Source organism: Acinonyx jubatus, chromosome D3 (assembly GCF_027475565.1).
Source record: "Acinonyx jubatus isolate Ajub_Pintada_27869175 chromosome D3, VMU_Ajub_asm_v1.0, whole genome shotgun sequence".
NCBI classification, from domain to species: domain Eukaryota; kingdom Metazoa; phylum Chordata; class Mammalia; order Carnivora; family Felidae; genus Acinonyx; species Acinonyx jubatus.
In genome coordinates this window covers 47,817,415-47,842,104 of record NC_069392.1, presented here as the reverse complement: position 1 = coordinate 47,842,104, position 24,690 = coordinate 47,817,415, and the positions used below count along the sequence as shown (strand labels likewise).

At 40.5% G+C, this 24,690-nt stretch overlaps 1 protein-coding gene and 1 long non-coding RNA gene across 7 annotated transcripts in view; one reads left to right on the top strand and one right to left on the bottom strand.

The window, feature by feature from the left end:
- Positions 1-20,906, top strand: part of CHST9 (carbohydrate sulfotransferase 9) — a 239,816-nt gene extending 218,910 nt beyond the window's left edge. For all 3 annotated transcript variants that reach the window (XM_027068686.2, XM_027068687.2, XM_027068685.2), the window contains one exon: positions 19,726-20,906. In XM_027068686.2, the coding sequence (XP_026924487.1) occupies positions 19,726-20,817 (1,092 nt within the window). In that variant the 3' untranslated portion in view covers positions 20,818-20,906. The remainder of the gene's footprint in view (positions 1-19,725) is intronic.
- LOC113602223 (uncharacterized) overlaps positions 14,387-24,690 on the bottom strand; it is a 50,455-nt gene continuing 40,151 nt past the window's right edge. The window contains exons 4-6 of one of the 4 annotated variants that reach the window (XR_008291825.1): positions 19,681-22,413; positions 18,660-18,735; positions 14,387-15,125 (exon numbers count right to left, since the gene is read on the bottom strand). This is a non-coding gene — a long non-coding RNA (uncharacterized LOC113602223). Of the gene's footprint in view, positions 15,126-16,475; positions 18,736-19,680; positions 22,414-24,690 lie in introns of those variants that run through there. The other 3 variants (XR_008291824.1, XR_008291823.1, XR_003423604.2) reach the window with 3 other exon arrangements.

Here is a 24,690-nt window from a genome sequence, read left to right as displayed (position 1 = left end):
TAATCTACTTATTATACAGGTAGAAACTCAAGCTTGAAAGATTTAGTAATTTTTCAGGTTCTGCTATGCTTAGCACTAAATTAATAATAATAATAATGGTTAGCATCGTCCTTAGGTGCTTAACGAGCTTTCTGTGTGTAGGCACTGGGCTAAATCTTACATAAAATTATCTCATTTAAACCTCATAGCAGTAATCTTGTGCGGTAGTTACAAACCCAGGGATTCATGGTCCATTAAGGGAAGTAGCTTGCCCGAGATTACACACCAGGATGGAAGTAATATGATTCTACCCTGTAAGCACCAGCCACGAGTCTATACAGGCACACAGCTGGTGAGTGGCAGAGCTGGAATCAGAATCCAGGTAGAGGGGCACCTGGGTGGCTCATTCGGTTAATCGTCCGACTCTTGGTTTTGGCTCAGGTCATGATCTCATGGTTTGTGACATCGAGCCCCACATCAGGCTCTGCTTGCTTGGGATTTTCTCTATCTCCCTCTCTCCCTCTGCCCCTCCCCTGCGCGCTCTCTCTCTCTCTGTCTCTTCTCTCTCTCAAAATAAATAGGGGCACCTGGGTGGCTTAGTCAGTTAAGTGTCTGATTTCGGCTCAAGTCAAGATCTTACAGTCCGTGAGTTTGAGCCCCATGTTAGGCTCTGTGTTGATAGCTCAGAGCCTGGAGACTGCTTCGGATTCTGTGTCTCCCTCTCTCTCTGCCCCTCTCCTACTCATGCTCTCTCTCTCTCTCTCTCAAAAATAAATTAAAATTTAAAAAAATTAAAAATAAATAAACATTAAAAAAAATGCAGATATATATCATTCCGAAATCCTTCCTCTTTGCTGTTGCTCTATACCGCTGCCTGTCCTGGAAGGTTTTCTATTAACTAAATGATCCCACTCATGACCACCCTAATCAGCACCCCAATTTTGACACTAATGCTGAAGCAACTGGTTATAAGACCCTAGAATACAGATATTTATGATGTAATTTGTTTTCCCAAAGCATTTCAACAATCAAGATAGGCATATAGTCACTCTGGGGTTCCTGTTAAGCACTACATTACTTTTTTAATTACATAAGTGAAAAATCAAGGGAATCTAGTCTAAGAGAAAAACTATCTTTCACCTGAAAAGAGATTATAAACTGAAAAAAGAAAAGTATACACGGGATAGTCTGCTGCCCCTGGCAATATTTCTCAGCAGAGCCCAAGCAAATACCATGGACATAAAACAAGAAAGGAAGTAGAAACCTTTATTCTCACCAACTATAAAATGTTCTTTTATTCCTTTATTTTCCAGAAAAGTACCTTACTTCTAAAAACTTGTTTATAAGTTCTTCATTCTTAGTAATAACTGCATCATTGTATATGTGCTTGTGGGAGAAAATGTGTGATATTGAAGCTCTGTGCTGAAAATGTAGCATCTCTTGCACAAAAATAGCTAATTTACCATCTAGTGGTTTTATTTTTATTTTATTTTTATGTTTTAAGAGAGATAGCACATAAGCAGGGGTGAGGGACAGAGAGAGAGAGAGAGAGAGAGAGAGAGAGAGAGAATCTCAAGCAGGCTCCACACGTAGCACAGAGCCCAACATAGGGCTTGATCTCACAACACTGGGATCATGACCTGAGCTGAAATATCAGGATGGACCTTTATCTGAGTGAGCCACCCAGGTGCCCCTTAAATTTTTTTAAAGCTCTATGCCCAACATGGGACTCAAACTCAGGACCCCGAGATCAAGAGTCACATCTTCTAACAACTGAGCCACCCAGGCGCCCCTTTACCGTATAGTCTAAATGAATCCCACTACCTAAGATGCCAGTGAAATATATTCCACGGATGATTTTCTAGTCAATCTGTTCCCCTTCCTTTTCTTCCCCTCTTTGGAGTTTTTCTAATCCTATCCCTCCCTGCTTGCTAACACTTGTAGCTAAAGATGAGTTAACTGGGGTCACTGAAGTTTTTCAACCCAGCAGATTGTATGAGCAAATTGGTTAGCATCATTATAGCAACAGGTGTCAGTGGCAAAGTTCTAGTGGCCAGGAGCACAATTAGCAGAGTTCCCCAACTCAAACACCTCCTCCGGGTGGAATGTCTGTTTTGCACTTCTAGAGTTAAAGCTTTGATCACAATGGGCCACAGAGCCAATTTGTCGTCGTATTTTAATGTATACTCGAAAACACGGGGTGGGGGGGGGGGGTTTGGTCTACCTTTAAACTATTTTATCCGTATTATTCCTTCTCCTCATGATAAGGAACTAAGGAATCAAGTGAAAACTTGAGACCTTGTGGTAGACAGCCATAGACCTTAAGTAGTCAGCATTTTGAGTAAAAAGTTGCTGGTTGACGTTAAAAGTCGTGTTTTAAGAAGTAGTGATCAGGGATCAGAAATATGTTTATAAATTTAAACATGTTTATAAAATTTAAATACGTCTATCTTTATCAGTTTGAATTTCACTATTTCCAATATTTGGCCATAATACATATTTCTAAAAGCCCAAAAAAGAAACAAATAACAAGAAACGGTCATTAATAATAGGCCAATTCTGCAGAATCTATGATATATATATGGTTTAGATCCCTCAGGGCAGATCACCTGGGTATCCATCAAGAGATTTCTGGAGTGCCTGGGTGGCTCAGTCAGTTAAGCATCTGGCTCTTGATTTCAGCTTAGGTCATGATCTCATGGTTCGTGAGTTCGAGCCCCGTGTCGGGCTCTGCACTAACCGTGCAGAGCACGCTTGGGATCCTCTCTCTGCCCCTCCCCTGCTTGCTTTCTCTTTCTCTCTCTCAAAATAAATAAATAAATTTAAAAAGAGAGAGAGAGAGGTTTCACTTTTATTTTGTATAAAATTTTGTGTGTAACTGTATTTTGCTGAGGAAATATTCCTTGGTCCTTGTCAGAATCTCAGGAGTGAAAGAAAGTGTCTTGGAGATTTTTTGTACCTCTCAGTAGAGAGAGAAAGTTATCCCACTTATTTCCTTTATTATGCATAAATTGAAACCAATTTTGTTTCAACTTTATTTGTAAAGTAGCACTTACCAGAGAACCAATTTCTGGGAAAGAAAAGATATAACAGACAAGTAGTGAAAATTCAGAGTACTGGTAAGGATCGTAGTGAAAGCTACCTTGTCTTTATTATCCTTAATGTGGAAAAAGTTATTATCCACAGAATTGTTATGTTTCATTCCATGGTCAGTCATCAAACAAGGAAGGAATAAACAAGATTCTTCACTGTTTCATCACGAGTATGCGCCTTGCTCAAAATGTATTAAAGGAGAGTATTTTCATGATGCTATTACTGAATAATTAAATTAGGCCAATGTTCTGTGGATGTGGAATAATGTAATTTACTATGTTGAATGATTAGCCAATCAGATTTCTCTCATTTTCTAAGGCAATGGATTGACTAAAATGTGACCATAAACAAAATAGATTTTATTAGGCATAATCTACTTTGTAAACAAATGAAATTAATTCTTTGCCTGACCTAAAGCTTTGAAAATGAAAGACCAAAATTGAACACATGCTTCCAATTTTGGTTCTGTTACTAAGATGACACTTAATATAAAAGTTACAATTTAACTTCCCCTCAAGTATTCCATACTTGATACTAAATGACTCTTAGAAATATGTTCATCAACAGATGGGAGCCACTTATGGCCTCATAAACTCCAAAGCAAGTGAAATTATCTCCGCCAAATAGAAAGATTACAAGAAAGCCTCATCTGGTTATCTCAGAGATGATTAATGCATTGCATGTTGGTTCAATGGTACAATGAATATTGACACATAATCACCCTTCCTATGAGAGAAATACGGAAGAGACGAATGCTAGTGGTCTATGTTTTTAATCAATCACTAAGCAATTTCAGCACGTGCCCTGTGTTTGGAGCTGAGCTCAGTGTGACAGAGGATGTGGAGGTAAGTGCCAGCACAGACCCTGTTCTAAAGGGATTGTCTCTCTTGAAAGAGAAGACTAGCATCCCTCAAGTGCTATGTGTGGATAACAGAGTGTATTATTACTTACTTGCGTATTAACTGAACCAGTATACATACTGTGGGAGTTCGGAGAAGCCGACAATCAATGAAAAGTGGCCAGGGAAGGATCACGGAGGACTTGAAACCAAAGTTATTTAGATTTGATTCAGCACGAAATAGAATGTGCTGGCAATGAAGCTTTTGGAATTGAGAAATGACCTCAAGAAAATTAGTGTGGAATTTTCTTAAAACCATATCCTGTATTTTCCTTTTTGCTCTGTCTCCAGTGGTACCAGCCACCAATCTGTCCCCAGGCTATTCTGCTTCCACTCCTTCCAGGCCCCCAGTCCGTTCTCCACTTAGTCAGGAGAGTGAGTTTTATAAAACGTCAGTTCACATCATGTTATCACCCTGTCCGAGACCTCCGGTGGCTAATATTACACCTCTGATGAGACCCAAAGTCCTTCCTGTGATTTCCACGATCTGATTTTCCTACAAGATATGGTCCCACACTCCCCTTTGATTTTATCTTAAGTCACTGTGCCCTTCTCGCGACAACCACACGGGTTCCCCCTGCATCCTTCCACCTGGCCAGGTGCATCCCCAGGCGAGGACTTTGCACTCGCTGCCCCTGCCTGAGATGTTTGTCTTAATGACCTCTGCTCCAGCAGCTTCTCCACAAATAGATCTTCTCTAGACGTCCATCTAATGTAGTCTCTCCGTTCTTCCCACAACTCACGCTATGTCACACGGCTCTGCTTCAGCAATTGTTTTCTGGTTTATTTATTTGTTAATTGTTCATATCTACCTTCACCCAAAGCACATAAGTACCATGAGAGCAAGACCCTTGTCAGAGTTGTTTGCCCCAACACGTTTAAGAGTTCGCATATTAGATGCTCATTAAATACTTCAAATGAATGCCTTGCTTAATTAATTCTGCCAGCAGGCAATGGCAGTAGTCTAGGCATGAAAAAATGTGTATAAGTGTTCTATTGATAGTGAGAATAAACACTTTAGATGGAAAAAAAAATGAATAGAATTTGGTACCTGAGTATGGGAAGCGAAATAACAAATTAAGACAAGATCCTCAGGGTAACTGCAGAAGGGTGAGACTCTCGGCAGAAATAAAAAAGTGGTGGTTAAAAGCCACATTTCGTGAGTATACACCGCCAGTAAAGCATGATGTATTTATTCCATTTGATTTCCACAACTCTATTAGGGAGGCCTCAGATGGGAGGTTGAGTCGGCTACCACCAAGTTGCTCAGTTAGATGTCCTATTCCAGTGAGTGACATTGATTTGGCAGAAAAGTATTTGTGTGATAGCCATTGACAGTTGCAAGTAAAGCAGTGTGTGTATATTCATCCAAAACCCACTCTCACTAGTCAGCCTCTCCCTATGGCCTTGGTCCACGTTTCCTTTCACTAAAGCAGACTGAAGTCCTGGCAGGGGTCAAGACAGGCAAACTGACCCTCTGTGCCAATTAGTATAAATATATCTCTCCTCACACAGGAGGGAGCATGCTCTGAACTGGGGAATCTCAATGGATGGAGCCTGAGTCACAGATGAGGCAAGAGAGTCTTCCCATTGGTCTGAGAACTGGTCTAGAAGTACAAGTCTTGTCTCTGGTGTTCACGGATGAATGATGCTCGCAACTATCCACTTTCAGTTATCATACTGGCTACAGGCTAGTAACTAGTGGCCTTCAGTTATGGGAGACCCTCAGAAAATTCCCCGTGTGGAGCCTGAGACTTCCCCTGTTGGGTACATTTTTCCCCTGTTTGGAGAGTAGGTGGAATCAATAAGCTGTGATATTATTTCTGAGCAAGGTACACCAAGATGTGTTTGTTCCTTTCAAGGAGAAGATTACAGAATTGTATTAAGGAAAGGGAGGTGATGATGCCATCTCTGAAGGACCTTCAGCGAATTATGCTTGCTTGCTTTATGATATCAGTGTCTCTATAAATAGGTTAGACAGAAAATCCTGTTCATCAGTGTCTGGATGAGATTTGTGGTTGGATATCAACAGCAGCCCTGTTCCCCCGCTTGGCATCGCTGTTCCTAGGGCTCAAGTAGCTTTGGACTAGTAGGGAATGGGTGGAGGAAGAAGCATTTCCCCAGGTATATGCCACTTCCCGGGACTTGGACTCTGCCTAAAAACAGCAACAGAAAGCATTGGACGGCCCCCAGCACCACCACCCCCCCTTGGCCAGTGTCACAGTTGCACTTACCCAGGCTGGGCTGCAGATGGCAGGCGCCTCTCTGTGATCCTCCCATGTCCTGTAGGAGCTCAATCTGTACCAGCTCTGGGGGATGAGGTTGTATTGATACTGAAGACTCCCAGCCTCAGGCCAAGGGATCAGGACCAGTGCCGCTCCTACTGGCCTCATGAAGAAAGGGTGACCAAAAGAAAAACTCATGGCCATGACCATTGATGCCTCTTAGTATCCATTTCAGTGACATCTTGAATCAAGTACAGTCATCTTCAGGAGAAACAACTCATTTTGGAAACCCCAAAAGGCTTCAAAATTTAGATTGAAATAATATTCTTAAGATAAAACTGATAAAATTTATCTTAGTGCACGAAGAGATAAGACCTACAAATATGCATTTTGATCAACACTTTGTTTTGACAGAGATCCGCTCATTCTGACCCCCTCATATGGTAACTCACTCTACTGCCCCTCGCCTCTCTGTTCTGCTTTGCTATGAGTTTATGTCTTACATTCTTCCTTTGCATTCCTCCTCAGACTGAAATCCCAAAAAGAAATCCGTGTTGGCATGGCCTCAAGATCACCATGGCATGATCTGGTGCCCATGGCAACTCTCTGTTCCTAGTACAGGGCCCAGGTAACCCATGGTAGCACCAACGTGTGAGGTGCCTGCTCTAGACTGAAAGGGTTGGGCCGGGCTTTGGGGAGGCAGTCTTAAGGAAAGCTGAGTTGTCAAATATGCAGGCAAGTAAGCCAGAGGGGCCTGTGTGTCACTTGAAGGTGCTGACCCAGGCAAATCTGATCTGGGGCTGGCAGATGCTTAACCAAATAAGACAAATGGAATGTGTTCCTGCCAGTGTCACTGTTGCTCGCACAGCGTGGCCGTTCCCAGGACTCAAGTAGCTTTGGACTGGTAGGCAATGGGTGGGGAAGAAACGGGCCCTTGTGTGTACACGGCTTCCTGGGACTGAGTTCTCACCATGCTGACACCCTCTACTCCACCATTACCTTGACTCAGTCATTCTCTTGGACTCTGCTTCTCTTTAAGGCTGATGTTATTTTTTTTTCTCGTTGCCAATAACGAGCCAAACCTCTCCATGTTTTCCAGTCTAGAGCCAGAGGGAAGATGGATAAATAGATTTGGCTAGTCACTGTCCACACCTGAGCAGAGGCTGTTGCTCCACACTTTTTCACTGGTGGCCAGCTAGCCTATGGATAAGCTGTCCTTAAAAAGCAGGTGCTCACTCCTAATTGGTGCCTATCCCCACCACTTCTTAGAGGAATAGGGCCTGTTGCTGTGGTCATTTCACTCTGAAGTTGGGAAGGCCGGCATTCTGGATGAGCTGTCCAATGTCAAGGGAAAATCAAGAAAGACACAGAGACAGGATGCATTAACATTTCGGAGGAACCAACTATGTGGTCAGGAACTGTACTAGGTACTTTAAAACTGCATTTATCTCATTCTCAAAAAGACTCCTTTCCTCTTGCCATCAGAGTGTCAGAATCAGAGGGCTGAGATTTTAGGATACATCTTGGGTAAATGGGCCCAAAGAGAACTTTTGTTCAAAGTCAGTTCTAGGTCACGGGGCTGCCTGCCCCGGGCAAGAGAACTCTTACAGAGTTCTCTTACAGAACTCTACGTAGCCTAGTTCGGCTCCATAGGACTAGGTTCCATCTGGTCATAAGGTGCTCCTTTTCTCAGCCTTATTTTATGCATATATACACAAACTCATTGTGAACACTTCCAAAGCGCAAGTGACACTTCCAAAGAACTAGGTGTTGGGATCCTGGACCCCAGCCCATGCCATCACTTCTATTTCAACATGTCCAAGAACAAATATTAGGATTCTCACTTTTAAAATGGGAAAACAGAGAACCAGAATGATAATTGACTTCCTATCACAACACTGGCTGTGCCTTTGTATATTCTCTCGTCTCTTAATATCTCCTTGCATTTTGGCCAGACTTCCAGCGACTGCCAACACCTGTGACTCTGCCTGAAGGTGTCTACCCTGGCCTCCCATAGAGCAGGCGAGAGTTGCCAGACCTCTTCCCTTTAGGAGCCATCAACCAAGGCTGATGGGTTTGGTGGGATAACTCTGGAGCTTTGAAAGTTCCCCCAGTGGAACAGAAATCCAGTTCCTACTGTGCTAACTTGCTTAAAAATTCACCCTACGCTCTCTGCCTTCTCTTCCCTACCTTACTTCCCTACTGTCCTACAAGTATTTGTTAGAATCAACTCTAAATTGGCAACTGACACTCACATCCTTGACTCAAGGTCTGCTTCTAAGGAAACACAAATAAAGACACTGCCCTAAAAGGTGGGGAACCTGGTGCATCTGGCTCAAAATTCTTTATATACTTTATACTTTATGCTTTCGTGATCTATCCAGCTACCATGTTCCTGGCTTCACAAAAGCTTTCTTCTCTCTTGCACTTCCCTCGCCATCCCATGGAAGCACCCTACCCCTCTCCTCCACTGATCACCCATGTCTCTGACCCTCCCTGGTCCACCCCAAGTCAGTTTCCAATTCTAGCGTCACCTCATGGACTCATTTCCTTTGCTTTCTAACCCATACCTGTAACACCACCACCTGCTCCCATGGAAGGAATGAAAGAGGGAAGGAAGGAAGGAAGGAAGGAAGGAAGGAAGGAAGGAAAGAAAAGAGAGAGAAAAAGAAAAGAAAACACAAAAGCATTCCAACCCAGGGCAGCGGGCTCCTTCTCCCCATCATACTCCCCAAAACCAGAGCAAGAACTGTCTAGCAACTGCATTCTCTAGAAGAAGGTATTGGAGTCAAGGTTGCCTCCCCCATGTCTCCTCCAGAACTCTCTCATACATACACACCTTTGTTGTTATTCATCTTCAACTCAAGGGGATGAGAAGCTGGTTGACAATTATTAATTTTTAGAAAACTAAACATTAACATATTGGAGATATTAAGGAGCCATATTTCAAATCTATTAGATATCTAAAATTCCAGTGAAATATCAAAATCCTTGCAATGAAACATCCAATTATTGTACCTCTTTTATTGCAAATTGACTTTATTTGTGACTCTCATCCACACTTGACATGTGCAGGCGCACCTACAAGAAAAATGTGAGGACCAAACATTCTGAATGCACATTATCATGTTGCAGCTCCTCATTAAAGTTTTGAGTTTCTTTAAAAAGCAAAATGTTTTGCTATTTCTTCCTGGGATGGACATAAAGAACTGGAATGTGTTCCTGACTTCTCCAAACTCACTCCACAGAGTTACTTTGGGCAAGTTATTACACAAGTATTTTTATTTATCCATAAATTTAAAAACAATAGCCTCATTCTCTCAAGATAACTTAGAAGACAGATAAAATGATAAATCTATAAAAGCACAATGGTCTCCTTGTAGAGAAGCCTTATCTACTTACATACATTGAGGTTATGTCTGTTTTCAGCTTCTGATGGTCTTGCCAAACGAGTGAGCAGCCCTGTTCTTGGGAGAAACTTCCCCGCTGATGTAATTGACATTTCACTACATCCTCAGTGCTCATATCTTAATTTTTCTTAGCTTTAACAAGAAAGAGAGAGAGAGAGAGAGAGAGGAATTAAACCCAAAATTGAAAGAACTGGCAAGTGCAATTATAATTTTAGTCCTTGCATGCAAGGTGACTATAGAAATTAGCTTGTTGGCTCAGCTTAAATAGCCTCACTACTGAAACTATTGTTTTGTGTTCAAGCAGCTTAAATGATTTGAAGGTTGCAGCTTAGAGAGACCTAGAATTCGCTAGTTTCTCTCTTTACCCTCTAGCTCCAAGTGTTCATTATTTCTTCCTGTGACTGTAGTTGTGATTTCTTTCCTCTGTTTTCTTTCACTGGCTTTGCCACCACTTCCACTGATCTTTTTTTCTTTCCCGTTTCTGTCTCTCAGTTGTCCTCTGCCCTCTTTCTTCCACTCAGCTTTATCCCCATTGAACATTTATCATAGACTCTTAACTTTGTTGTGTTTTAAGTGAGAGAGAAGAGGAGAAAAGGATGTCAAAAGCAGAGGAAAACCAGTGATATTCACCTAGAAAATACTTGTCACATAGAGATGCTCATAAATAAACATTTAAGGAATAAATCAATAAAATATCTATCATTTATAGAGATCATACTTTGTGTTAAGCACTCTACACATATTTCCTGTAATTCTACACTGCAAGGGAATGCTGTTTTTCTCTCCATTTTAGAGACAAGGAAACTGAAGCTTAGAAGAACTAAAATAGGTTAGGCAAGTTTGCTGTGATAGAAAATGAGAGAAAAGGGGCACGAAATCAGGTCCTCGTGATTCAGAAATTCTGGTTCTCAACTGCCATGCTGTCTCGTGACAGACATATGCTTGGTGCTTTACTTACATCAATTCATTTAATGGGAATTAAACAAGGAGTAAATTACTTGATATATGTGCAGCTGAAAAAAGCCACAAATGAGTAAGACTGAGGTCAGAAGCACAGCATTAGCAATGGCTTTGTCAAGTTGGGCCTGTTACGTCATCTCCCTGAGCTTCGAGTCCTTCATCTGTAGAATAAACATATCCGTGTCTTGTCTTTGGGTTGATGCAGCAGTTAAACGAGCTTACTCCATTCCCCCTGGCTTTTATACTGGGCAAAAAAAAATGAAGAAGAATATTCCGGAGAGAGAAAATAAGTCACAGAGACAGGAAACAAATGATTTTGCACAGTCCACACTTTCTCCAAGAAACCCTCCCTGCCCTCCAAACTGGATTGAATGCCCCTTTTTAATGCTCTCCTGGCATCACCTTCTTCCTGTCTTGCCACCTGCCATAAGTGTGGTCATTCTTGACTGTCTTTTCTGTATCTCCCTCCCCTCCCCTCCCCTGCCCCTGCCCCTGAGGCCGCCCCATACTAGCAGGGACCAGCTGAGACTTCGCTGGCTATTCCTCCAAAATGCATCCCAGAGCCTGGCGCACAGTTAGTGCTCAGGAGACATTGGATCAGTGAATAACTGAAGCTGAAGAGTGGGAGATGAGGATAAGAAGGAGACAGGGTGGATGGCACTGGATACTAGGATTGCATGATCACAACGTTCCCAACTGTCCCGGTGTCCTGGTAGAAACGCAGTCAGTCTTCACCCCTCATATAACTGAGCCATCAGTTTCCGAAGCCCTTGGCCTACGACTTGAGAGAAACAGCTCTGGGACAGAGGGGCCGGGCAGAGACACGCTGGTTTGCATCATCAGAAAGCACCAGCTTTCAGGCATCCCACCCATTGCTCTCCTTGCCCTTATTAACCACTAGAAATAACTAGATCTTCACGATGGTATGAAGACATCTAACTGCATTCATATCTAGATTGAAAATAAATCACAAAAGATGCGCTCTTAAAGGTAATACTGTGCAATTAAACTAGAAAACTATCAAAACCAATGACAGGAAGGGACACATCTAATTACCAATACTATCATCATCAACTTTATCTGTTAATTGCCCACCAAGGTCCCCCCACAATGGACACAGGCACCGTGGATACTTTTTGAGCCCAGAAAAAAAACTGGGCTCATGAGTTGTCCTTCTTCCCAAGCTGTGTGCCTTAAACAACTTGCTTAATGTTTTTGAGGCTCCGTGCCTTCATCTGGGAAATGGAAGTGGAAGATTATCCTAGCAGTGGGTGATGGTGTGTTACTGGTCTGGCACGTAGAAGGCACTCAAAACTGGCAGATGTGTGATCACCATGACTCCTCTAACTAACGCCTTCTAAGGCCCATAAACTCGGGTAGCACCTCGACCAGCCAACAACTTCCAAATCTGTATACTCCGTGTCGGAGTCCTGCTACTGAGACCCCTATCTCTCAAGGGCACCTCGAACTCAAAGGGTCTGAAATTGAAGGTAGTGAATACTTAAACCACCCCATAGCCTTCCATGATATCTGCTACTCCTATTTCCCTGGTCTGGGAAATGGGGGGCAGCATTCCTTATGCTTTTTTTGCCCCCACTCGTCCACTCTTCCAGTCTGATTAATTTCCTGAATTTCCCAGATAATTCCCTTTTCCTGCATTCTTACCTCATTGTCTTCGCTCCTCTCCTAAGGGACAGTCACAGTTGTCTTCTCGATGACCCCCTTCCCCCCAGCTCCACCTGCCCACTGCTGCTAGAATGTTCGTTCCAAACCCCTGCCTTGTCGAAAATCCCTGCCATCTACATGGTAAAGTCTAGACTCTTTATATGTCATGTACATGTCATCTAGACTCTTTATATGGGCACAAGGATTCACCCCACCTGCCTCTCCCTCTAATCCGCATCTGTCCCCCAAGTGTCTTCTCCGTGTCAGCCTGTACTGTCTTTCCTATCCGTGACTTGTTGACCTGTCAACTCCCCAGTATCCTCCTAGATTCATCTCAGACATCACTTCTCTTTGAAATTTTCCCCAAAATATTTCCTCAGAAAACCTAAGTATTCTTGTCTCTGTTCCCTGATACCTTATGTATCCTTTCACTATGGCAATTATCACATTTTTTCATAAACTGCTTATTTTTGTAATGTTTATTTATTTGGGGGGTTCAGAGACAGAGGGAGAGAGAGAATCCCAAGTAGGCTTTGTACTGTCAGCTCAGAGGCCAACATGGGGCTCGATCTCACAAACCACGAGATCATCACCTGAGCCAAAATCAAGAATCAGACCCTTAACTGACTAAGCCCTACCCAGGCGTCCCCATAATGTGCTTATTTTTATCAATACATTTAAACTTCCACTTCCTCAAGAGGCCATACAATTTATCTATTTTGCCTTTGTTTATACAATGCCAAACACAGCATAGAGCAGTAGCTCAATACATGCATTATGAACGAATGATCAAAGTCCTTGAGTTACATGATAGCACAATAGCAGATGAAGTCGTACAGAAGTACACTTGTCAACTGCATAAAGCCAGGGTGTGTCAATTGCCCAAGCACAGGGAACTACAGGAATGATAATTGTTCTTCAATTAAATTCAAAACATATGTTTATTCGAGAGACTATTCTAGATACTAGTGGAAATTCCATAGACTTACAACACTGCACACTGACCTTTAATAAGGTTAAAATGTATGGGAGAGATAGTCACCTAAACAACCAACTCTAACAACTAACCAGGGTAAAATGAAAGGTGCTAAACAAAAGGCTTAACACCAAACCAGGTCAGACTTGTCGTTACACCCTGCTGTCGCACTTCTGCTCCCCAGGCCTCCATTAGCATGCTGCTGAGCCTTTGCCGCTATGGTAACCGATTCATTATGTAATTCATTATGTAATTATGTGCTTAATGTATTTTTCCCTATAAGAATATTAGCTCCATGTGGGCAAGGATCACATTCATCTTATCCACCCCTCCATCCCTGGCATCTACCCCGCTACCTAATATGTAGTAGACCCTCAATGACTTCAGGGGGAGAGAGGAAGGGCAATTAATGTCAATGTTGAGGAGAAGAGAAGACTTCACAGAGGATGTATATGGAAACAGAGGCCTTAAAAACTAACAACGGGGCCCTCAAATTTACTGCACGGTTCATGAAAAGTCCATATTTTTTCCCATTAGGTTTCTTTGAATACTCATTTTTCTCATCTGTAGTGATAATATCTTTTAACTAACTTGGCAAGCATGTCTATTCTTCAAAGGTATTTATGGAAAACTATAGCTCTCTGCCATAGTTTACAATTTAGCTATGCCTAAAAGAGTTTCCCCAGTGAGAAAATAAAATAATGATGTGAGCTGGAATAAATCACTTTTTTCACAGGTGGCACAGACTAAGTGCTAATGCTGCTGTGAAGAGAGCAGAATCCCTCGCTGGAGTCCTGGGCGGTTTTTAAGGAGACAGCAGGATTTTTCTATCAACAGGATTTCTATAAAATCTAAGAGATTTGGAAAGTTCTAGCAAGGGGAAGAACATGAGTGAAGGGTGTTGAGAGCCCGATGGAAGCAAGTAGAAGACAGCATGTGTCGAGATGGGAGCAGAGCACAAAGTGACAAGCCCCGTGGTGACACAGTACCAATGCCAGCTAAGGAATCCGGTCTTTGGTTTATATATAGTTGAGCCAGGTCCAGATTTTAAAGAGATGAAAAGTTAAAATGTTTTAGGAAGACTATTTTGGCAATAATCTTCAGAGAAACCAATTAGTAGGATACTAAAGAATATCCAGTTAAGAGGTAATAAATAAAAAAGATTTTTAAAGACATTATGAGATGTAAATTAACCAATTTACTTTCTGATTGTTAAGGCATCTCTCAGATTTTGTGAGTGGGTGGCCAGAATGTAATAGAACCATTTCAGAAATAGAAAAAAGCGCAGGAGGAGCCACTTTGAGAAGGAACAGGAGACGTTTGGCTTTATAGACATTCACTTTGAGGACAAGCAGAATGAGGTGTCCTGAAGGAAAATGAAGATGTAAAAGTCTACTCTTTTTATATTGTTATTATCATCGGCATTATGATGATGGTGGTAGAATTTCATTAGTATAACCTGCAAATTTAAAATACCATCAATCTCATAGCCAAATTAGGGAAGTGGTCCAAGTACCCATCGACTGACGAATGAATAAAGAAAATGTGTGTGTGTGTGTGTGTGTGTGTGTGTGTGTGTGTGTGGAATATTACTGAGCCATCAAAAAGAATGAAATCTTGCCATTTGCAAAGACGTGGATGGACCTAGAGAGTATTAAACTAAGTGAAATAAGTCAGTCAGAGAAAGACAAATACCACATGATTTCATTCATATGTGGGATTTAAGAAACAAAAAAAATGAACAAAGGAAAAAAAAGACAAACCAAAAAATGGATGCTTAGCTACAGAAAACACTCTGATGTTTACCAGAGGGGAGGGGGGTGGGGTGATGAGTGAAACAAGTGATGGGTATTAAGAGTATACTTACCATGTTGAACACTGAGTAACGTATAGAACTGTTGAATCACTATATTATACACCTGAAATTAAGATAATACAGTATGTCAATTATACTGGAATTAAAATCAAAAACTTAATTAAAAATAATAATTTAATACAATATAATACTGTTCATCTTGATTTTAGTAATCCGAACCCTTCCGTCATGGAAAGTCTTTTCTGTGATTGAAGAAAATGGAATGGGGATGGGGTGGGGAGGGAGGGAGGCCACCACACCCTATAATGGTTTTCATAAGGTGTGTGATGGTGGGCTAAGACATGCTAGAAGAAGGTCTGGTGACCATCCCACAAGAAGTCTCCTGGGGTGTGTTGTGAGGGCTCCTGTGACATCCCTACCCATAGCAGAGTATTTGTCTCTACTTACTAAAATATTCACACCCACCATATTTGATGTCCTTCTCCCCTAGATGGTATGAGATGAGCTTGTATTTTTTTACTTTCGTTTGCAATACTCTCTTGAGTGGTCCCCCAAATGCCATTACTGCCTGCAGAGTGCCTGGGGAGCTTGTTTAAGGTAGAGTCAAGAGCCCCACTCCCAGAGATTCTGCTCCCGAGTGTCCACAGTGAGGCCTGGGAGGCCTGGGAAGCAGATTGCTGGCAAGCCTCCAGAGGCTCCCAGGCAGCCTTGAGTGACTTTGAACCAATCTGATTTGGCAGGCAGGTAAGGCTCCGAGCCCTCCTTGCCTACTTTAGCATGAGCAGCTCTACGTGTACCTATATTATTTGTGTTCTCTTCTGCCAAAGATTTGTTTGAATACAGATTTTCAGCACCTTGACAAGAATTGGTAAATTATTTATCTAAGTTAACCTTGACCTTTTGATTAACACTTTTTCTTTGACAAGGTTATAAAACAATTATTTGAAAGCCCATCATTTAGTTAAAAGCACATTTACTGCAAGAAATAAAGCAGAAGAAACTTCTATTTCCATGCAAAGCTTTTTCCTCAGTCATTGCTCTCCAATATAAATGAAAATATAAAATTTCTGAATACCATATTGTCTGAGGCACTAGCTGATGTTTAATTTCATGAAAAAGATGCTGAATTTCTCCTTCCACTTGGTATTTGAAGAAAATCTAAAATATTCCAAGTAAAAATGATTGTATTTTAAAGTGACTATTTGTGCATGTAAAACTCTGATTTTGTGTGCATGAGAAGGATGTCCTGGTTATGTGCAAGGAGTCATCTTACACACACTGTTTTTCCTATGTGCAATGACAAACAAGCTGACACTAGTCCCTTCTATTTAAAAAAGAAGAAATTATAATCTTGATACAGTCAAGGTATAACCACTATGAATGTTTAGGAGGAGCTTAAAAAAAAACCATAAGGTGACACGGGAAAGAACACCATTGTAGACAGTTTTGTGAATTTATTTTTTTTATTTCATTAAATATGGCATGAAGGCTGGTGAAATGTAGTACAATTGTGTAAGTAAATCCTGTTAATAGATACACAGATTCATTTTGTGCTGTATCTTGAAATAAACAATCCACCTGTGGTCTTTAAAAATTGCACTTAATCAACAATTATTGGTTGACTGTTTTCTATGTGCCAGGCAACATGTTACGTATCAGAGATCCAAAAGAAAACAAAAAAGATAAGACCTCTGTGGTCATGTTCTAGTGCAAGAGGTGGGAGTGGGGCGGGGGGTGGGGGGAGACAACACAGAAGTAAGTAAATAAAATCATTTCGCATTGCAATAAATGCAATGAGGAAAGTAAGCAGAGTTCTTATTTGGGAACCTTACATGGGAGAGAATCTCAGAAGAGAACATAATTTAGACAAGGTGGACAGGAAAAACCTCCCTGCAGTAGTGACTTTCTAAGAGCAAATAGAAGAACCAGGCATTCTGGCTACTAAGAGCTTGAATAACATGGTGAGAAGTGGTCAAAGAACTGAAAAAATGGAAGTTGCAATGAGCTGGAAGGTTAAAGGATGGTGGTCAGAGAGATGATGGAGGTGGCACAGGCACTGGTGATGACACGGTCTATGAGAAATGAATAACACCTCTATTAAAGGCGAGGTGGTCAAGGAACTGAGAGTTTATTGGGTGTCAGAGTCACCACACACAATGACAAGAAGGGGTATGAGAAGCAAAGTCTGAGCTAGAAGCTAAAGTCTTCAGTGCATGAAGCAGAAAGGACAAGGGTACAGGCAGACGACAGCATGAGGAGGGAGAAGGGAGGCTCAGTAGGACACGTGTGCTTGACAGAAGCAGAAGCTTTTGCCAAGGGACATGTCCTGGAAGCAGCAGTGAATTGCAGGGAAATAGTGCCCTGACTTCTGGCTGGAGGGACAAGTGGTTCAAGGAAATAAAGTTTTGTCTACTTGAGAAAGTGCAAGGGCAGCAGAATCTTGGGGGCCAGCCAGGTTCCAGGTAGAGAAAGTCCTGGGAAACAAACATTCCAGAAGTCTCCAGAGTTTAAAGGGGAATTTGATGACCACAAACAGAAGGTCCAGAGGGCACAGTGGAAAGCTGATTTTGTTTTTGTTCTTGTCAATGGGGCAGGGAGGGAACTAATTAAGGTACATCTAGAGACACACAAATTATAGTCTGGATAACAATGGACAACTGGGGAACCTTGAAATTCACTAGGCCAATGGGATAAAACATTATTACTACACTATAAAATATTAATAATAGCAATTATTACTTACAGTTGTAATAGTAGAAGAAGTAGCTGCAAAAATATATTGGCAATTTTATTTCAGGCCTGTACTAAGTACTTCCCATGCAGTCAACCAATAACCCCATGATCTTCCAAAGCTCAAGTCAAATTTCAGATCATCTGTGAAAATTTAATGGACTACAGGTAATTGATCAGAGTAAAGATGGATTCAGGGCTTTGAAGTCATCCTGGCAGTCTCCAGTATGACAGAAGACAAATGGTTTTACACTTGAAACACCAAACAGTTGGCTCAATGCTATGGAAGATTTGGGCAGCTGTTTTATGGGGCTACCCAAGTTGGTGTATGGTGATCAGGGGTTACTCACACAATCTTCTTGCACTAGAAAGAAGCAATTCCCACCCCCACCCCACTTAAAGCCTAGCTAGTAGAAGGACCGTGATGCTTTGAGGTGGCTTCCATCCACAGTGCAAACTATTTCTCTGCTCTTTTGCTCAATTTGCTAGAATATTACTAATCAACTTGGAAGATTTCATTCCATTTATTCATTTGTTCACTCAATAAATATGTGAGAGCAATTACTATAGGCTCCAGGCCATTCTAGACACCGGGGATACAGTGGATGGATGGATGGATGGATGGATGGATGGATGTCAGATAGATAGATAGATAGATATCCTCCTCTAGGGAACTTCTCTCACCACTTCTTCCAACACTAGGCTGGTGGCCCCATTTATTATTCCCACAGCACACCATTTGTTGATTGGTTTTTCCAATAACATGCTGACGATTCTGTATGTATATTTCCAGGCCAGTCTTCTCCTCAACCATCCTTTTCAAGTGTAAGTGAGATCATGTTACTTCCCTGCTGAAAGCCCTTCAAAGTCCCCCTAGTTTACCCACAGTAAAAGCCAAAGTCCTTACAATTTTATCTCTAGGAGAGGATTCCATCTTGTAAGTCCTGTCTTCCATGTATTCCCTTCTGCAGTCATTGCAAGAGCTGTAGGAAGACGTAGTCAGATGAACAGTAGATGGTTGGTAGGCTGATTCATCCCACTGACATGAGAACTAAATTCTTCTTCTACTTTTCATACAATTTTATGTAGCAGGACATCAATTAGACTTTTGAAAAAGACAGTTTTCATACACGAATGAAATTGTATGGTTATAATTACTAAATTATTATGATAAATGAATATTCTGAAATAAAACATTTTCCAAGGGAAAAAATGTCTCCTTTTGCAAGTGCTTGAAAAACTGAAATGGTCATGAGGATTTTATAATTTGCCTTGCTGCAATCGTAAGTTGTAATTTGTGACTTTAAACTCTTCCGTGCATCACAGAATACCCCAAAAGCAGCTACATTCTGTATCTACATTCAGATGCACTAATTAATTAATGCTTGAAGGTAACACATTCCTGAATAGCTCAAGAATCATTGACCTACAGGATGATGAAGTACATTCTAATGTGTTACAGACAAAGCTAAAATGAAAATTCAGGACACCCTCCTTTCCATCTTGTGGCCAGTGTGTGTGTGTGTGTGTGTACCTTGTAAGGTTGTATAATTGATAACCATAGTTAACAAAGATAGTACAGAAAACAATAACCAACTTACTATCATCATACTCAAATCAATACTAGTAGGTTTAGCCAAATAATACTCAAGATAATTTAGCTTGAGAAAATCTATTAATATAATGCAGCACATTAACACTAAATAAATGATAACATGTAAGTAACCAAATATGTATAATATAAAATGTGAAACTTTGGCTCAAAATGATGCTTGGATACCATTTTTCATTGTTATATTTTCTCTGAAGAAACTTACTACAAAATGTGTATTCAGCATGGTTTGCTAAATTGTTCTGGCAGCTTATATGAAATGTGCTCTCCTCAATAGTATTGTAAAACAAATATGTTCAGATCCTTGTATACTCACGTTTGTGAATGCGCTTTCAACATTTCTCCTTCTCTATTTTAACAGAACCTCAAGTTCCACATCACTGAGGATCCCAAGGGAAAAAAGGAAAATCTTCTGCTCAACTCTGAGAGGCCAATGAGGGTCTTCACAAAGACCAGCCACTCACAAGGAGAGGATCGAGTTTTGGGGAAGACCACAGGGCCACCAACAATTAAGCTGATTGCAAAACATCAAGGAACTAGGACTGTTTTCAAGAAGTTCAGTGAAATGAAGTGGCCATTGGACATACACCCTTTAAATAAAAGTTTAATCAAAGACAACAAATGGAAGGAAACGGATGTGGCCCAAGAGAAACGCAGGTCTTTCCTTCAGGAGTCTTGCAAAAAATATGGCGGGGTGAGTCGTCCTCAATCACATCTTTTTCATATGGTATCCAGGATCTATGTGGAAGATAAACACAAAATCTTATATTGTGAAGTACCCAAGGCTGGCTGCTCCAACTGGAAGAGAATTCTGATGGTGCTAAGTGGGTTGGCTTCCTCTGCGTACAACATCTCCCATGATGCTGTCCACTACGGGAAGCATTTGAAAAAACTAGATAGCTTTGACTTAAAAGGGATATATACTCGTTTGAATACCTACACCAAAGCTGTTTTTGTTCGTGATCCCATGGAAAGATTAGTGTCAGCATTTAGGGACAAATTTGAACACCCCAATAGCTATTACCATCCAGTATTTGGGAAGGCAATTATAAAGAAATATCGGCCAAATGCCTGTGAAGAAGCATTAAATAATGGATCTGGGGTCAAATTCAAAGAGTTCGTCCACTATTTGCTGGATTCCCACCGTCCAGTAGGAATGGACATTCACTGGGAAAAGGTCAGCAAACTCTGCTATCCGTGTTTAATCAACTATGATTTTGTAGGGAAATTCGAAACTTTGGAAGAAGATGCCAATTACTTTTTGCAGCTGATTGGTGCTCCAAAAGAGCTGAAATTTCCAAACTTTAAGGATAGGCACTCGTCTGATGAAAGAACCAATGCTCAGGTCGTGAGACAATATTTAAAGGATCTGACTCGAACTGAGAGACAATTAATCTATGACTTTTATGACTTGGACTATTTGATGTTTAATTATACAACTCCATTTTTGTAGTTTGCATTAATCTTCTAAAACCCTGTAGTTACTTCATGATGATGGCCTCAAATCAGCTAACTGTAATTTTCCTGCAGTTCTCTGTATGAGAGAGAATTTAACCAAGTGTAGTTGTCTTGATTTAATGAAGATTTTTACCAAATAGTATGGCACCAATTGGCACAAAGTTATAGGAAAATTACCTTACAGAGACATGTAAACAAGTTGAGTTGCTCTAGAATGTTTGGAAAATAGCTGCTTTTGCATTATGGATTATATTATAGAAGCAATAACCTAGCCAGCTGCTACATTAGCTTCAACAGCCTCTTGCAATGATAGAAAAAGGGATCTAAAATAGCATGAGTATATGTCTACATCCTGGAATTTGTGGTCTAAAGTGCATGGATATATTTTTAGCAGTCTGTGACATATTACTCGAACCTTGGAGAGTTTTCTTACACCCTGGAAATCTTTCTATCAACTGCAATGATAAATCCATTTTGAAATAATATTTTGGACCTAGGCATTTAAGTTTAGATTGGAAGGCATTATGTGATTTACAATATGAGAATATAGCAGAAAAACCAGATGAGGCTATGGCTTTTTATATTCAACAGCCAATAAAAAATGCACAACATGCTAAGATCAAAGCAACAAAAACAACCTTCCTCTTCCAGAAAAAGTTAGGGGAATTGATTCTGTTTTCTTCTGAGCCCTCTGTGCAGAGACAAAATGAACATAACCACTAAAGGTCCTCGCTTCTGAAGCAGGCAGTTGAGAAGTTTAAGTCTCATCAGATATAAATGTGCTCCTAATTTCTGGTTTAATTGGGCAGGGGGGAAATTGTTTCAGGATGGAATAATCATCAAAAACAAAAGTTGCCACTCTGAATATGGGCCTCAAACAATAACAAAGTTTTATAAGAGTATTATTTGAATCAAAGCATCGTGTGCATAGCTTTATATGTGGAATGTACTCTAAGAATAACTTTTGTTTCCAGTCTAATTACTTAGCTTAGGAATGACTTTTTAAAAACGCCTATACCACTTCAAAGATAGGTTATATTCTAAAGAATAAACAAAACAAGAGCCCCTAGAAACATTTTTAATAGGCTTATGCATAAACAAATTCAGGAGTTTTCTTTTTAAGTTCAAATATTCTATCCTAACACAGTCAAATACCATTGCATTCAAATATTAAATCCAAGTTTTGGGAAAACAGGACCATGTGTCGCCCCTATCGAAAGTTGTAATGCATTTTGGAAATTTTTTCCAGCGGACCCTAAATTTGAAGACACGTTTGGATGGGAACTTATTTTAATTGGTTGACTATTTGAGTTAAGAAGACCACATGGCATTGAAACTCTGTTTAAATGCAGTTCTCGAACATGTTCTTCTTCCCAAACTCTCATTTTTTTTCTCGTCAATAAATATTCAGTAACGTCTCGCAAAGAAAAGTAGGTATTAATATTTAAATATTAATAGACCAAGATAGTTACCGTGGTCCTTATTTCATTTGGATTTTCCATTTCATGGCTGAGTATTCATGAATTGCTTCACTCGACACACGCCTGCCTTGTCCATCGGTGTCTCCCAAGGAGTAGGTACCTGCAACAGCCTGCCAGATCCTAAGTATTAAGCCTTCTAACCCAACCTTTTACTACTTTCCACTCCATTTACTCTTGCCTCTAGACCATACACTTAAGCTGTGCTCTCTGTTTTTAAGGAGTTTTACTCTAGAGTAATCCCAATTGTATAATTTAAATTTTGTTGTACCATGTAGAGTGGATTCCTTGTAACTTGGAGACAATGAAATTATCTTTTTATGGAGAAAGAGACAGAATGGAAACTATGCCAAGAAGCCTGAAATTTTATTCCTAAACCACACACACACAAAAACTAATTTTAGATGGAATCTGCTATAAAGTATAGGAGCAGTTTTCTCAACGTCATTCCTAAAATCTTATCAGGAACAAACAAGAAAACCCTTCTTTTCATAACTTTGGAAGAAAAAAATGGAAAAAAGTGCCTTAACTCTCTCTTGTTAACATTTCTAACGCACTTGAGAGAATGGAATATATATGTATACATATACATATATATGCACATGTATGCGCGCATAAACATGTGTTTGATGTGTATGCATATATATGTATATGTACAAACAGACACATAACTCTTTGGCACTGGTGGGAGAGAAGAGAGCTGAGAAAATGATACACGATACTCTCTATCAAAGCTATTCTATGCCTTTCGCCATATATCCTCCTTCTCAGACCCTTTCCACTGAGCCTGTGTAACCAGAGGTTGGTCTTTCAGTCATTCTTTTCCTAAAAGACTGATACCAGCAGGAATCCTGTGTGACGTGAGTCCCAGAGGCCATGTTTTCCATAAGGTTTTATGAAGGAAGAACATATTTTTCAGGTGCCTACTCTTCCTTTTAAATCACTTCAGTTCATGGTAGGGCTGAAGAAGCCAGTCATCATTTTGGATTCCTTGTGATTTTGAATAATTTTCTATTTATCTTTTCTGAATCATTCTGCTTTGCAGACCAACTCACATTCACCTTTGTCGTTTCTGCCTGTGCACAAGCCCCAGGTGTGAGCATCACTGCTTCTTTGGACGCTCACAGTTTCATGGGTTTAGATTCCTAAAGGCAAGTGACCAAATCCAGACTCATCTTCCAGATGTCCAGTGTTCATATTTTAACACTAGCATGCTTCGGGTATAATTATGAGTCCTCTAATTAAACCCTAAGGATCTTACTTGTTTTATATGCAGTGGTAACAACCTGGGCAGGTCCCTTCACTCTGTTATTCCCGTCTGGAATTACTATTAGAGTAAAAGTTGGCAATTAAATCCAAAACCACAGTTAGTTAACATGGTAAACTATCTATGGATATGTGTTGATGTGATTATGCCCAGGAACTGCCATAAATTTCAATGGAAATCCATATACGGGCACCCAACTTTCCGATTTTCTCACATGTGTTTGGAAATACCCAATGGAAATGTGTGGCTACTTGCTAAATTCTCTAACTTTGCAGTCTATAAAATATTATCTAGCAATTCAAAAGCCACTTGGATACCATTTGTAATCAGGAAGAGGAAAAAAACTTATTCGTTTTACTTATGAATAATTATTCTTCAAAAAAGTATTATCTCCTAAAATATACAGGGTTTCGCTGAAAAGACTATGTGAGCAGATGCAGGAAATTTTCAATATGAGTTCTCTTTGAAAAGATCACCTGTGGAATTAGTAGAACTTGGAATTCGTAGGCTGAGACTACCATAAACATCTCTGTACTATCAGTCATCACTTGGACTCTTGGGGCCTCCTTAGCCTCTAGGCTTTCATGGAATATGGCAAAGCAGAAACTCTGCCCATGGCTAACATCCCCAGCGTGCTCTGAAATTTGAAGGATAGTTGTCCGTAAGCCCATAGCTCAATACCTGAGGACCTCAGACCAAGGCTAACTCAATCATAAGCATTATAATAATATTCATGATCATAGTCATAATGAAACATTTATTCCTTTACTACTTAAGTGCTTTACATGCATTTATTTAATCTCCATAGTCAATCTAAGATGCTATGTAAGCCCACCCCATACAAACACACACTAAATATATATATATAGAGAGAGAAGAGTGGTTGAGTAATTTGCCTGAAAAGTCACAGCTGGAAATTAGGTCAGGAGCCAGGATGAATCCAAACAGCAAATACCAGTACCAAACTCTCTTCCTAGTTTAAGGACAACTAAAGGCAAGAAATATATTGTCATCTTGAAACTTTTTTGATGCAAATATAGATATATATACGTGTATGTGTTTAGCTGGTTATCCCATTTCAGATCAGCTTATCCCTTTCTTCCTGCTGAGTTGACAGATTCAA